This window comes from Trachemys scripta, chromosome 8, assembly GCF_013100865.1.
Source record: "Trachemys scripta elegans isolate TJP31775 chromosome 8, CAS_Tse_1.0, whole genome shotgun sequence".
NCBI lineage: Eukaryota > Metazoa > Chordata > Testudines > Emydidae > Trachemys > Trachemys scripta.
The window spans coordinates 37,781,659-37,797,752 of record NC_048305.1 but is presented as its reverse complement, the minus strand read 5'-3'; the positions used below and the strand labels follow the sequence as shown (position 1 = coordinate 37,797,752).

The 16,094-nt window shown below is 49.5% G+C and overlaps 1 protein-coding gene across 16 annotated transcripts in view; it reads right to left on the bottom strand.

Annotated features, from left to right (window-relative positions):
* The window catches only part of LOC117881609 (protocadherin gamma-A4-like), a 388,535-nt gene that overhangs the window by 10,671 nt on the left and 361,770 nt on the right, over positions 1–16,094 (bottom strand). For all 16 annotated transcript variants that reach the window (XM_034779063.1, XM_034779064.1, XM_034779071.1 and 13 more), the window contains one exon: positions 4,450–4,538. In XM_034779063.1, the coding sequence (XP_034634954.1) occupies positions 4,450–4,538 (89 nt within the window). The remainder of the gene's footprint in view (positions 1–4,449; positions 4,539–16,094) is intronic.

Genomic DNA, 16,094 nt, shown 5'->3' with positions numbered 1-16,094 from the left:
GAGGTCCTGGATGACTGAAAAAAGGCTAATGTAGTGCCCATCTTTAAAAAAGTCAAGAAGGAGGATCCGGGGAACTACAGGCCAGTCAGCCTCACCTCAGTCCCTGGAAATATCATGAAGCAGGTCCTCAAGGAATCAATTCTGAAGCACTTAGAGGAGAGGAAAGTGATCAGGAACAGTCAGCATGGATTCACCAAGGGCAAGTCATGCCTGACTAACCTAATTGCCTTCTATGATGAGATAACTGGCTCTGTGGATGAGGGAAAAGCAGTTGATGTGTTATTCCTTGACTTTAGCAAAGCTTTTGATATGGTCTCCCACAGTATTCTTGCCAACAAGTTAAAGAAGTATGAGCTGGATGAATGGACTATAAGGTGGATAGAAAGCTGGCTAGATCATCGGGCTCAATGGATAGTGATCAATGGCTGCATGTCTAGTTGGCAGCCAGTATCAAGCGGAGTGCCCCGAAGGTTGGTCCTGGGGCCGGTTTTGTTCAATAACTTCATTAATGATCTGGAGGGTGGCGTGGATTGCACCCTCAGCAAGTTTGCAGATGACACTAAACTGGGAGGAGTGGTAGATACATTGGAAGGTAGGGATAGGATACAGAGGGACCTAGACAAATTAGAGGATTGGGCCAAAAGAAATCTGATGAGGTTCAACAAGGACAAGTGCAGAGTCCTGCACTTAGGACGTAAGAATCCCATTCACTGCTACAGACTAGGGACCGAGTGGCTATGCAGCAGTTCTGCAGAAAAGGACCTAGGGGTTACAGTGGAAGCTGGATATGAGTCAACAGTGTGCCCTTGTTGCCAAGAGGCTAACAGCATTTTGGGCTGTATAAGTAGGGGCATTGCCAGCAGATCGAGGGACGTGATCATTCCCCTCTATTTGGCATTGATGAGGCCTCATCTGGATGTGGAAAAATTGGAAAGAGTCCAGCGGAGGGCAACAAAAATGATTAGGGGGCTGGAGCACATGACTTATGAGGAGAGGCTGAGGGAACTGGGATTATTTAGTCTGCAGAAGAGAAGAATGAGGGGGGATTTGATAGCTGCTTTCAACTACCTGAAGGGGGGTTCCATTTCCAAAGAGGATGGATCTAGACTGTTCTCAGTGATAGCAGATGACAGAACAAGGAGGTCTCAAGTTGCAGTGGGGGGAGGGGTTAGGTTGGATATTAGGAAAAACTTTTTCACTAGGAGGGTGGTGAAGCACTGGAATAGGTAACTAGGGAGGTGGTGGAATCTCCTTCCTTAGAGGTTTTTAATGTCAGGCTTGACAAAGTCCTGGCTGGGATGATTTAGTTGGGGATTGATCCTGCTTTGAGCAGGGGGTTGGACTAGATGACCTCCTGAGGTCCCTTCCAACCCTGATATTCTATGATTCTATGATTAACAAACTGGCAAAATGAAAGGAGAAGAAGCAATAGCCTTGGTTCTGAACATAACTGGTTGTTAACTGAGTTCCAGTTGATGAAACTTTGGACAGGATTGCTGCCTGTCCCAGGGAGAAACCCATGAAAAGGGAGCAGAGGGGAAAGAGAACTCCAGGAGGCTGACCTTGCAGGTTCCTGAGCAGCCTCCCTTCAAGAAAAGAGAGGAGTTTAGGAGCTGTAGAATTTGCAGAGTGAGATCTCCCAACCTGAAGTCCTGAGGATTCAAGGGGAAGGGAACCCAGAGCCATAAAGACATGAGCCATGCTCCAGGGATAGCTTCACCTCTGCATGGCTGGGCTGCACTGGAATGACTTCACCCCTGGAAGAAACCCTACTGCTATTAGCTGGGTCTCCCTGCAGCTGCTCCCTGGCAGCCTTGAACAGGACCCAGAGAGTCAATGCCACTGTTAACTGTACTAACTCCCAAACAGATTGGATCTGCAGGGCATGGTGCTGGAGAGCATAGCCAGTCTCCTGTTCTGTCTCTTCACACTCAGTGGAGGGGCATCTGTGATATCCCAGGCTGAAACAGGGGAAATGGTGCAGCAGTGGTATCACTGTCCCCCTTCTGGCTTGAATTTAAGTGGCTCTTGCATGGGCATGTGACAAACAGGGAGTACTAGAAGCCTTTCCCCCATCCAGCCCAGCACCTAAGCATATGAAGAATGATGCTGAAGTCAATGACACTACTAATGTGTTTAAGGATCAGCACATGGTTGTGCACTGTGCCGAACTGGATCAATATGGTAGCTGTGCAAGAGCCTCTCACAAGAGCAGTCCTGGTCTCTCTACACTCTGGTGAGAACAGAGACTCCTGGCTTCTGTTCCCCATCCTCCCACAGCAAGATACAGAAAACGCGGCAGGGAGGATTGGGGAGGAGACAGTCACGGCCCTCTGCCCATCTTCCATTCTGCAGAGTGGAGCTGACTCATCAGGGAGAGCAATTTGCTACAGTCTAATGGATGGAACAGATTTCACACATCCCCAGGAGCACAGAAAAAACCCTGCAGAGGGGCATCACATCAGGGCAGGGCATCACCAATCTGGGCAGTGGCAAACAATGCCATGAACTAGCTTATCATGTGGGATGGGGAAGTTTTGCCAGAGAAAGGGTCCCTTCCTCACAGGTAAGTGTAAACTGATGCACAATTTATAAAGAACCCATTCAGCTTTTAGATCCCAGGGATTGCAGGGCAGGCAAGTAGAAAAATAATCATGTTATTTGTAAAGTGAGGACATGTTAGCTGGAGTCACGGAGAAATGACAAACATATGGCCTCCGTGGCTATTTTTACAGAGTCCATTTACAGAGTAGAACCACAATTTCACATTGTTTCCATTTAAAAAAAATATATATATAGGAAAGAAAACACTCTAATGTCCAAGACCTTTATCTCCTTAACTGGCTGTGGCAGCTGTTTGCATGGGCTGCTCAGAGTCTGCAGAGAGGCTTTCAGGGTGACAAAGTTCAGGCTAAAGCAGCTCTCCAAAGAAGAAATAGCAATTTGAAATCCTCACCACAGACTTTTTTCTGCCAATAGCAGAGAGAAAACATCCTAAGCATTTTTGTCAGTGTTTTATGGCTATGCTGTTTTTTCTATCTTTAAAATTTAGAGGGAACAAACGTAAAGGTATTTATAAACAAAGGCTCTATGTAAAACAGCTAGCCTCTTTATCTTGAATTCTGTATTCTAATGACTTGTCTATTATGATTCATTAACAAAAGTGCACCAGGATCACAGACCTACAAATACTCTTCTGTATTTCCTGTCACTCTCACATAACAATAGATGGTAAAAGTTAAAAAAAAAACAACCCACACAAACCACAATAATAATAATTGCAAATAAAGTATTTTAAAGTTGGTGAGGCAGATATTCAGTTATGCCTCAGCCCTCTCTTTTGCTGTCAGCACTAAAAATGTGTCTGCATTTTGCTACCAAAAATGAGCTAGCAGCTAGAATAATTCTTGGATGTGTGGGTACAGCCAGGTCGTTAAACATCTACCAACTAATATTTGTGATCACAGTTTTTCATGGGTGCAAAATTGCCCCTGTAAAACAGGAGTTCTCTTCTTTAAAAATCTGTCCCTTTGTTCCAAAACCAAAAAACATCTCTTTTCTGCTACTAACACATGTTATTCCTTCCCTCATATGTGAGAATGGGGAAGAGGGGGACAGATTATCCCACATCTGTCTACTGCACCTTTCTCTGAATCCTCTGGTGCTCGTCACTGGTGGAGACAGGATACTGGAGTAGATGGGCCTTGGGATCCAGTACAGCAAATCCTATGTTTCCAGTACTGTTTCCATGTCCTATTCACAGCCAAGTCTCCCAACTTGCTCCTTTTCTCAAATTCACACCAAAATGGCATCCCCTCGCATGTACTGGTGTATCAAATCAGACATTGCATATTTGTTTCATTTTGGGATCAGACTTTCTATACAACTACACATACATATTTTTAAAAAGCGAGAGAGACACTCCAAACACAGGCTCTTCTAGTCCATATCACCATATTATGAGCCAGATACCACTCTCTCAAGAATGCAGGTACTGGAAAGTCTCAGCCTTTAGCCTCCTGCCGTACTACACAACTGAATAACTATCTCACATCAACCGCAAGCCCTGCTCCATGTTAATAATTCCCCATTCGTATCCTATTCATATCCTAACCTATTCATAAAGTGGGTGCTGAAACGAAGGGTGTGTGTGTGGTGCTGCTTGAAGTGGTTTCCATCGTATGCAGAGTTTACAGTTTGATTCAATGGCTCTCAGCACCCTCACTATACAGATTGTTCCGGCACCCCGGTTCATGTCTCTTTTGCATAGTAATACAAGTGCCAATGGTATTCTGATGGTATTTGCTTAAGAAGTACTTTAGGAAGCCACATCGTCCCGGCCAGTTGCTCTGAACCACTGATAATATTAAAATCCTATCTAATTACATGCACTTTAAATGTTACATCATTACAACTGATGCAATTATCTTGTACTTAAAGGAAACTGACCATTTGCTGATGCCAGAATCATGGCTTGAAGCATTTCCGTATCAAACTGGTTGTTTGGCCAAGCTCCACCTTCTTCTCCATTCTGGGAGCTAAGGAAAAGAAAATAAACAAAGAGTTACCAAAGGCTCAGCAGAGAGGGTGGGATTCTGTCAGATATTGCCTGTAGAAGTACCATGCTCTGTAGAGAAAGTTAATGCTATTGATTATTATAAGGTCACCCATTAAAGAAATATTCTAGAGATAAGACATTCCCCAAGGTCTCGATCTGTGTCTGGAGTTTTAAAGAACAATGATCATGAAGGGCCTGATTTTACAGGTATGTAGGTGCCTAACAATGTAGATAGCTGCTCAGTGAGGTTTTCACTAGGGCCCGGATCCACAGAGTAACTTAGGTGTTGCCATGCTCAGTTTCACAACACCTAACTTTGAGGTGCCAAGAGAATCACTAGAACAACCCTGTGAACCACAAAGTCTGATTTAGGCACCTAGGCTCCCTATACAACACATGGAGAGAGACAGGCAACTTAGAATGAGATCCACAAAAGCTAGAGCCCTGGCCTACCTTATAAATGTATATCGGTATAACTATGTTGCTCAGGGTGTGGGAGTTCTCCTGTTGGTGAAGGTAGCATCTTCACTAAGCGCTACAGTGGTGCAGCTGCACTGGTGCAGCTGTGTTGCTGTAGTGCTATAAACGTAGATAGGCTCTAAGTTGAGAGCTGCCTAAACTAGCCAATGGCAGATGCTGAAGAGAGGGATGTGTGCTAAGCCCCACCCCTCTAACAGAGATCAGTATCTAGATCCAGACTGCAGGGAGGCACCTAGCTATCCACAAATCCAGGGAAGACTCCTCCTAACTGTCATGTGGGGTCTGCTCAAAGGTCGCCTAACTCCACACACAAGAGCTGGGGAAGAAGAAGTGGCTACCTCATAACCTGTAGCTTGGTGGCTTGGGTATTCCCCCCAGAGATGGAAGACCACCAATTCAAGTCCCCCTCCGAGCCCCACCCCCCCCGCCCCGTACCTGATAAGTAGGGCTGGTGGCAGGGGTGAAAGTAACTTAAAGGACTTACCGGTACTCCGGAGTCCTTAGAACGGGGCGGGGCCTCAACCGAAAGAGGCGGGGCCTTTAAATCCCCAGGCACTTTAAATCACCATCGGAGGGGGCTCCCGGCTGCTGCTGCCACCCCGGGGCCCCAGCTTCTGGCGGAGCTTTAAAGGGCCCAGGGCTCCACTGCAGTAGTGGCAGCCGGGAGCCCCTGGCACTTTAAATCAACGCCAGAGCCCCGCCGCCACTACCCCAGGGCTCTAGCAGCAGGGCTCGGGTGGCGATTTAAAGGGCCACGGAAGGTAGTGGCAGTGGGAGCCCTGGGCCCTTTAAATTGCCACCCGAGGCCCTCTGCCAGAGCCCTGGGGTAGCAACAGCAGCCAGGGGCTAGGGCAGTGATTTAAAGAACCCGGGGTTCCGGCTGCCCCTACCGCCCCAGACCCTTTAAATCATCCCCAAAGCCCTCCTGCTGGAGCCCTGGGAAGGCAGCAGCGGATCTCCAGCGCTATTTTAAGGGCCGGGGCGGTAGCGGCTACCGCAGCCCTGGACCCTTTAAATAGCCGCCGGAGCCCCACTGCCGCTACCCCAGGGCTCTGGGGATGATTTAAAGGGCCCAGGGCGGTAGCTGTGGCAGGAGTCCCAGGCCCTTTAAACTGGCGCTCGAGCCCCGCTGCTGCTTCCCCAGGGCTCTGGCAGCAGGGCTCTGGCGGCAATTTAAAGGGCCCGGGGCTCCAGCCGCTGCTGAGAGCCCCAGGCCCTTTAAATTGCCGCCAGGGGAAGCCAATCCGCTCTGATACTGTGCACCGGTTCTTGCTGGTACGCCGTACCGGGGCGTACTAGCTTACTTTCACCTCTGGCTGGTGGTTTCCAGAAAGTGCTGCTATTGCCACAGGTTTTTTCCAAAATTACTTTCATTTCTGGAATCCCTGATCAGAGGGTGAGCAAGGCACGCAGATCATGTGACTCTCCAGATTTCTGCCCAGAGACACCTAACTTACTCCCAGCGTGCAGGGCAGAGGCTGGGGCAAAGGTGATGTGTGGGCAAGGCATGTGTGGGGTCATGTGCCCCTCAGATTTCAACCCAGGAAGGTTGACAGGGCCAGGCCCCGGCTCCCCACCCTGGGGAGGGGGAAAGGCCTGCAGGGAGGCCCTGATTGATGGCCTGTGCCAGCTTCCCTGTCACCGTGACAGGGAGCAGGACACTGCCCCCCACCTGGAGGCCGCAGGTACCCCCTCCAGCAACCCCCGAAATACCTCCTCCCAGTATACACACACCCCTCCAGTACACCCATATAACTCTCCAGCACCCCTCAAATGCCCCCTCCCAGTACACATGCTCCTCCATCACTCCCCCAAATACCTCCTCCTAGTACACACACACACACAAATACCCCCTCCCAGTATACATCCCCCCTCCAGCACCCCCCAAATAACTCCTCCAGCACCCCCAAATATCCCCTCCCAGTACACACACACCCCTCCAGTACCCCACAAATAACTCCTCCAGCACCCTCAAATACCTCCTTCCAATACACACACCCCTCCAGTACCCCCCAATACCCTCTCCCAATACACACACACCCCTCCAGTATCTCCCAAATAACTCCTCCAGCACCCCCAATGCCCCTTCCCAGTACACACACACCCCTCCAACACCCCCCAAATAATTCCTCTAGAAACCCCCCTAATACTCCCTCCCAGTACACACACCTCTCCAGTACTCCCCCAAATAATTCCTCCAGCGCTCCCGCAAATACTCTCTCCCAGTATACGCACCCCCCTTCCAAAACTCCCTACTTTGTTTCTATAAATACATTGGACTATGTTTGGGCTAGTTTTTAACTGATGTTAGGCTATTAATGCAGTAGAAATCCGGCGTCCCTGGAGACACCTGACTCCTCCTCAGGATGTAGGGCAGAGGCTGGGGGCTGGCTGCTGTTGAGACTTGCTGCCAACTTCTCCCCTCCTCACACAGACTTGGGCTTGCCAAAACCACCATGGAGCTTCCCCTTGGTGGGCAGGGCACTTGGCAGTAGGATGCCAGGCTCCCTTGCCACGTTGCAGAGCGGACGACCCTCACACCTGCTCTCGGCAGTGTCCACAGTGCCTCTCCCCACTCATCTCCCCAGCACACAGATGGCTCCTGTCCCCAGCACACAGCTGGCTTTAGCCCTCAGTGCCCAGTGTTTGTCCCCCACCCCACTGAACAGCTGGCTTTAGCCTTCAGTATTACAATGAAATACAATATTTTTATATTACTATAACGCATATCCAAAATTTCTGAAATATACAGCTTTGAAAATCTAAAATTACTGTGTTTTCATTGCTGAAAAACACTGGCTCTATTGATAAGGAGAAGGGATCTGACACCACTCAGGGGAGTGCTCTAATCTCTGGACTACAGAGGGAGTCTCATTCTTTCTCTGGCCCAATTAACATTTAATTAGACTGGAGCAACTTCAGCAGGAGAAACTGAGGAGACCCAAACCAGAATATCCCATAGTTCTTACTACAAACAAGCTCTGAACAAAGGACTGAATGACCCATCCAAGCTGTGGATGTACTCCAGAGACTTGACTTAAGCCAGCAGTTCATTCCATCACTGCTACAAGCCTGAACCAAGAACTTTGCCATTACTGTATGTAATTGATTCCTTTAACCAATTTTAATGCTCACCTTCTTTCTCTTTCTTTCTTTCTTTCTTTCTTTCTTTCTTTCTTTCTTTCTTTCTTTCTTTCAATAAACCTTTAGATTTTAGATACTAAAGGATTGGCACCAGCGTGATTTTTGGGTAAGATCTAAGTTATATATTGACCTGGGTGTGTGGCTGGTCCTTTGGGATCAGAAGAACCTATTATTTGATGAGACTGGTTGTAAAGAACCATTCATCTCTGAATCCAGTGTTTTTGGTGGTGATATAAGAACTGGAATGCCTGAGGAAACTGCCTTTATGTTTTCTTGTTAGCCTGTGTGGTGTACAGGAGTTTACTTTTGTGGCTGGTCTGGTATATCTTATAAAAGAATAACCACCAGTTTTGGGTTGTGTTTGCCCTATTTCTCAGCAGTTCATCCTGAATTTGGCATCCTCAGTTGTGACCCACTAAGGCACAGTTACAGGGCCTACCCTCAGATTTATGGATTGCACTGGGGTTTAGTTGGGAAATAGGCACCTGGATGTCCAGAGTGAGGAAGCACTGTGCATGCGCTGAGGCAGAAATATAGGTGCATAGGTACCACAACAACTTAGGCACCAGTTTGGTCGCTTACAGGTTAGATGACAGCCACATGGGTGCTTTGTGGATCTCAGTGGCACCTAAAAATGGGATTTAGGTGTCTGGGAGTTAGATGCCTAAGCACCTTTGTGAATCTGGGCCTAGGTGCCTATGTCACATGGCACCCCCAGGCACCTATCTGCATCTTTAAGTGCCTAAATGCCTTTAAAAAATTGGCATTATGGGCCCAATCCTGCAAACATATGTGCATGTAATTGAGAAAAATCACTTATATGCATCAGTGTTTGCAAGACTGGGCCCTGCCTTCCCATCTGAAGGCTATGTAAGGTGAAGGTCTTTAGGTTGTTTCAGATAAGCTACACTATGTAACCCTATTCATGAGAAGGTTTCAGAGGACACCCAAAGCCTATGGTGGTGTTTCCCAAATGGCAGGTCCTTACCCACCAGTGGGTCGCGGGAAGGTTGTAGATGCGTTGCCATGTCCCGGGTTTGGCCCTGACCTAGTCATACATATACTTCTCCTGACCTGGTGGGGAGAGGAGGCCTAGGGATTGAGGGAGGGGCTGCTGGGCAAAACCTGAGTGGTGTTGAGACCACTGTGCCTGGTTGCAATGCCCAGAATGGGAAGCCAGGCCCAGCCCCATGGAACAGGCTACTGTGGGGTGAGTGCAGATCCAGCTCACTCTCCCTCTGCCCCCTGCTGCCCTGGGCTCTCCCCTCCACACCAGACCAGGTTTCGGATTGCAGTGTCGGGACAGAGGGTGCATACATGTAAAGGTGAGTCACACACACACACACACAAAAGACAAAATGAGACAAAAATGCAGTTGGGGGGGGTCACCTTAATAAAAAGTTTGGGAACCACTTGCCTATGGATTAACAGGGTTTTGGATTAAGTGGGGGTGGGAGGGGGAAGCCATCTGACCACTGCTGAAAAAGCACAGACCCAGAGCAGAGGGGAGATATACCACTCACTAGCTCTGCAGAACCTGAGAGGCAGGGAAGAAAATAAGATGCTACCACTATCTTCTTGTAGCAATAGGGTGAGAAAGTGAGAGGGGGCTAAAGGAGGATAGCCAGCATTTAAAATCTGGCTCCCCAACCCCAGGGATCAATGAAAACTGATGGATGGCTGTTAGCACTACAGACTGGTCAGTCAGCTTTGCAAATTTCAGGGGATACAACTGAACTTCAATTAACCAGGAGTTTTGTTTAAATGAAGCTGCAATCTATATTCTTAGATACAGTACAGCATGCTTTTCAGTGTTTGCCAGATGGCCAGCAGCTGTGTTTAACACTGTTTGCTCACTGACTTGCAATCATATTTCCCCCAAAGGGGTCCAATGAAATAATCCTAGAGCCCAAAAGATCTTCCTCATATTAAATTATTAGTTATTATTATTTATTTATGGTAGCACCTGGAGGCCCCAACCAACATCAAGGTCTCCTTATGTAGCCTGTGTACAGACACATAGCAACAAACAGCCCTTGCCTCAGAGACATCAGAGTCTGAATAAACAGCACAGACAAAGGAAGGATTATTATTCCCATTTTACAGATGGGATACTGAGGTACTGAGAGACTACAGGCCTGTGGGATTTAGGTGCCCAGGTACTTATCTGTATCTTTAGACACCTAAATTCCTTTGAAAATCTGGCCCTGAGTGACTTACCCAAGGTCACACACAAAGCCTGTGACACGGCCAGGAGTTGGACCATAATCTGCTGAGTTCAAGTCCAATGCCTTAACCATGACACCATCTTCCCCTTCCACACGGGCGGCAGATATAATAGGAGCCGCCACGGACCCGCCGCAGAATGCCTGGGCCGTGGTGGTCCCACCTGTGCACCACCTCTTCCCCGAGGCCTCTACTGCCTGCCACTGCCTGGTGAGTCCCTCCTCTCCTCCATTTCACCCCCCTCTCTGGAGGTTCCCGCCACACTCTGCATCCATCCTCTCATCCACCCCACTCTCCCATGAGGTCCCCACCACCTGCCACTCCCTGCGTCTCTCCTCTCCTGCACACACCCACTCCCCCGAGGCCCCCCCATCTCTCTCCCCACCCACTGCATCCCTTCTCACCCCCTTCTCCCCAGAAGCTGTCAGGGGCTCAGCTCTGGCCAGCAGCCTGGAGCTCGTGGCTCAGGCTGGCCGGCGGCCTAGAGTGGCTTGGGCCAGCAGCTTTGGGCAGCTTGGGCCAGTGCTCAGGCTGGCCGGTGGCCTGGGGTGGTTTGGGCTGGTGGTAGGGCAGGCCGGCAGCTCGGGCTGGCTAGCAGCCAAGGGCAGTTCTCAGGCTGGCTGGTAGCCCAGGGGTCAGGGCTGTTTGGCCAGGGCTCCTCCAGCCACGGGGGGGAAGGACTCGGGGCTCCAGCAGGTGGGGGAGGTGGAAGGGGTGGGATATGGGTGGAGCTTCTGGTGGAAGGGGCGGGGCAGGGGTAGCCTCCCTGAATGGGGGTTTCACCCACCATCCATGCCCTTCCATTTTCGATATTACTCCACTAATATCCCAGGCGGGATTGGCCATTGCAAACTATCTTCTGAGCAGTATGTAAACTATTGTGTAATTTGCAGAGGAAGTCCTAGTAGGAGGTATCCAGGGATATTGCTTTTGCAATATTTGCTGTCTAGTGAAATCCGGGGTATCCCAAAAGCTCATTATCCACATCAACCTATTGACTACAAGATGATGTGGTCTGTGTAAAGCAAGCCACAAGTGAGTTATGAGGGCCACCCTGAATTGTTACTAATATTTAGTTGTATTACAGTAGCATAGAGAGGCCCCAGACAGCATTAGGGCCCCATTGTGCTGGATACTGTACAGATACTTGGCAGGAGGCAATCCGTGCCTCAGAGATTTTACAATCTATGTAAAGACTGCACACCCCAGTTGTCACCTACCAGCCCACATTGGAACCCATGCGGGTCATCATCAAACAACTACAACCCATAGTCAATCCATCCCGAAAGAAATCTATCCTGAGTGATCCACCACTTCTGGCCTTCAAACAACTCCCCGACCTCTCCGAGATCATCATCACAAGAAAGCTTCCCACAGACCAGGACACACCAATTCAAAGTAGCACCAGACTCTGACAGAACAAGAGAGGCAAACATATCTTCACTGCTACAATGATCAACACCCCCGCCCCAACACCCTAAAACACCTTTCAAGTTCCATGGGTCCTACACATGCCTATCACAACATGTGGTGTACCTTGTCCAGTGCACTAAATCATAGACAACTCGTGCCTCCCCATACTGGGGGGACACAATCTAAAGGGAAGGATACATGGCCACCCCATGTGTTTCCTCTGCCCAGTGACTCCCCCCTCCCCACCCCACCAAAGTTACCAGTGTGGGGGAATGGGATTTGTCCTTCTCTCCCTGTAACTTTCCCCCGAGACGAAGCCACTTCTGCCTGAGAGAGCCTGGCTGGGAGGGAGCAGTGGCCCGCTCCTTGCCTGGGCTCGGCTGCTGGGGACAAGGACTGAGTGAGCTGGAGCCCCCCTCTCCCCCGCCCAGCATGCTCAGCCCTTGTCCCTGGGGGGAGGCACAGGGAGAGAAGGACAGAGCCCCTTTCCCTCCCCACCCCCAGCAGGCCAACCTGACCCCACATGCCCCCCATGTGTCACCTCTGCACTAAATACCCCAATAGCCACTATACGGGTGAAAGCAAACCATCACTACATTCTTGAATTAACTTGGACAGGAAAAGACAAAAACCCCACATCACCTGTGGGTGAACACTTTTCATAAACCGATAACTCCATATCTGAGCTGTCAGTCCTCATTCTCAAAGGGCACCTGCACAACACTTTCAACAGATGAGCCTGGGAGCTTAAACTCATAAATTTGCTAGATGCTAAAAATCGTGGACAGAGTAGAGACCCTGGATTTCTGGCTTATTACAACAATCTGCAACCCACTAACAACCCCCTTCCCAAGCTGCTTTCCCTCCCCCTCCCCTTCCTTTCCTCCCTATGACTGGAGAGGTGTTAATGGGCCCCTTCACCTTGAATGGTCCCTTAAAATATGTATTAACTACTTATGCTAAACAATCTGTTTCACTTTGGATAGTTTCCCACAGCTGAAGAAGAGCTCTGTGTAAGCTTGAAAGCTTGTCTCTCTCACCAACAGAAGTTGGTCCAATAAAAGATATTACCTCCCCCAGCTTGTCTCTCTAAAATCACATAGGAACTCTATGGAAGAGGCAGGGATAGATTTCAATAATCCATGCTTCATTCAATTGCCTTACACATCCTTTCTCTTCCTGCAGTCTCTTAAACAGCTGCTGACTTCTGCAACAAATGAGGCAGGATCCTACAGACAACTGTCTCCTTCACTATACAATCCTGAGTAATTCCCAGAGCACTCAATTCCAGGTTCCGGAGAGGGAGGTCTCCAGGGGTCACAGGCCCTTCTGCCCCTTCCCCCCTGTCCAACATCTGACTCCTTCTGCGATGTCTCTTCAGTTTGTTCTTGTATTTGTCCTGTTGCTTCCCCACCACCAACTCCTTGGCTCAGTCCTCCTCCCTTTTCACTGACTTCTCATCCTTTTTCTTGTTTCCTTGCCCAACCAGTCCAACTCTCTGCCTTGGGGCTACCTCCAGTCCCAGTGCCCCCTTGGGCTCCTCATCCTAGTCTTTGCTCCAGGGTTCTTGTCCAGCTAGTCTGAGCTCCACCCAACCTAGCTCCTCATCTGATCTGTCTCACCCACCGCTTGCTCTGAGTTGCCCCACTCAACTGGCTCCTCAGATCCCAGTCTCCCTCCTCCCAGCTCCTTGGCAAGCTCAGTCTCCCCCTTTCCCCACTGGTTCTTCATCCCCCATCTCTCCTTCCTAGGTCCCAGTTTCTCTATCTTCCCCCACCTGACAGCTCTAAGTTCCAGTTCTCCTCTACGCACTCTCCTAGGCACTTTGTCCCATCCTACTCCCAATCCCACCTCAGGACCAGCTCTTGTCCCTCTGCATTTGAGTCAGGTGGTTTCCTCCTCCATACTGCTTGGGCACAGCGGGAGGGGCTTTTAACGCTCACAGAAAACAGTCTTGTTGTTCTCTGTTCTTGTGCCTGGCCCCATAATGGCCCCTGGAATCTGGGAAGAACAATTGTAGGATTTGATAGCTGCTTTCAACTACCTGAAAGGGGGTTCCAAAGAGGATGGATCTAGACTGTTCTCAGTGGTACCAGATGACAGAACAAGGAGTAATGGTCTCAACTTGCAGTGGGGGAGGTTTCGGTTGGATATTAGGAAAAACTTTTTCACTAGGAGGGTGGTGAAGCACTGGAATGGGTTACCTAGGGAAGTGGTGGAATCTCCTTCCTTAGAGGTTTTTAAGGTCAGGCTTGACAAAGCCCTGGATGGGATGATTTAGTTGGGGATTGGTCCTGTTTTGAGCAGGGAGTTGGACTAGATGACCTCCTGAGGTCCCTTCCAATCCTGATATTCTATGATTCTATGATTCTAAGTCCTGCTCAGCCCGTGTCCCCGAGCTGAAACATGCTCAGTGCAGATGGAATCTCCAGAGAATGTAACTGCCAAACTCTAACAAGTCTCTATTGAACTGTGTGAACTGCCATTTTCAGGTGTTTAGAACTTCGCAGCTAAATTCGACCTAACCCTATAGTGTAGACCAGGGCTCAGCGATCTCCAGGAAACTCTCATGGAGATTCTGGACAATCTGCTGCTGCAGGTTCCACTACCACGATTCTGCATTTGCTCAGCCTATAGTTGGACTGCTCCTTACTACTGTCCAGGCTACCTGTGTATGGATTCATGAGCCATGGAAGCAAGGGGTGGCTGGTTCTCCAAGCATAACTATAGGCATTTCAATCCAGCAGTAATTTTCTGGTCTGGGGAGTAAGACCCTTCTTGCAGCTGCTCAAACAGCCTGGAGTTCCTAAAGATGCGAGCGTCATGCACCTTTCCTGGCCATCCCACGTTGATGTCGGTGAAACGTCCCTTGTGATCCACCAGTGCTTGCAGCACCATTGAGAAGTACCCCTTGTGGTTTATGTACTGGTTGGCAAGGTGGTCCGGTGCCAAGATAGGGATATGCGTTCCATCTATCGCCCCACCACAGTTAGGGAACCCCATTGCAGCAAAGCAATCCACTGTGACCTGCACATTTCCCAAAGTCACTACCCTTGATAGCAGAACGTCAGTGATTGCACTGGCTACTTGAATCACAGCAGTCCCCACAGTAGATTTGCCCACTCCAAATTGATTCCCGACTGACCAGTAGCAGTCAGTCATTGCAAGTTTCCACAGGGCTATCGCCACTTGCTTCTCAACTGTCAGGGCAGCTCTCATTTTGGCATTCCTGTGCTTCAGGGCGGGGGAAAGCAACTCACAGAGTTCCAGGAAAGTGGCCTTACGCATGCAAAACTTTTGCAGCCACTGGGAATCATCTCATACCTGCAACACTATGCAGTCCCACCAGTCTGTGCTTGTTTGCTGGGCCCAAAATCGGCGTTCCACTGTAGCAACCAGCCCCACTGCCACATCCCATGCTTTCAGGAACGTCTGTGTCTATGTCCCCCTCACAATCATCCTCGTGCTGCCGTCTCTTAGCCCGGTTCTGCACATACTGCAGTATAATGCGTGCAACGGCAGTGGTAAGCTGAGCGGGCTCCATGCTTGCAGTGCTATGCGTCTGCACGGGTAACCCAGGAAAAAAGGAGTGAAATGATTGTCTGCAGTTGTTTTCACGGAGGGAGGGAGGGGAGACTGACAACATGTACCCAAAATTACCCGTGACAATGTTTTTGCCCCATCAGGCATTGGGAGCTTAACCCAGAATTCCAATGGGCAGCAGAGACTGTGGGAACTGTGGGATAGCTTCCCACAGTGCACTGCTCCATGAGTTGATGCTAGCCACGCTAGTGAGGATGCACTCCGCCGACTTAATGCGCTTAGGGGGGACATACACGATCAACTGTATAAAATCGATTTCTAAAAATCGACTTCCATAAAATTGACCTAAATTTCGTAGCCTAGACATACCCTGAGACGTGAGGGAGTCAATCAACACCCTGTTCCACCGCTCAGACTAGGCATGTGGTGGTACGTGCATCATGCAGAGACAAGCCTGCTTTCTGCAACCCTCCTGCCCGCAACAACTCACCTCAGCAAGTCCCAAAATCAAACCCACTTACCAGGGACCTCCTTTCGTGTTTGCACTTCACCAACATTCAACAGCTATGACTGGCTAGCCTCCTCCAGGGTAGAAAAGAGCTCCTGGCTGCATGCATCTCTGGCCTCAAAGTCATCTTCTGCCTCTGGGTCCCCGTCCACATCCTCATCCAAGATTTTCTCCTCCTGGCTTAGTCCACTCTCAACTGGCACGGGAGACACCAAAGTATCC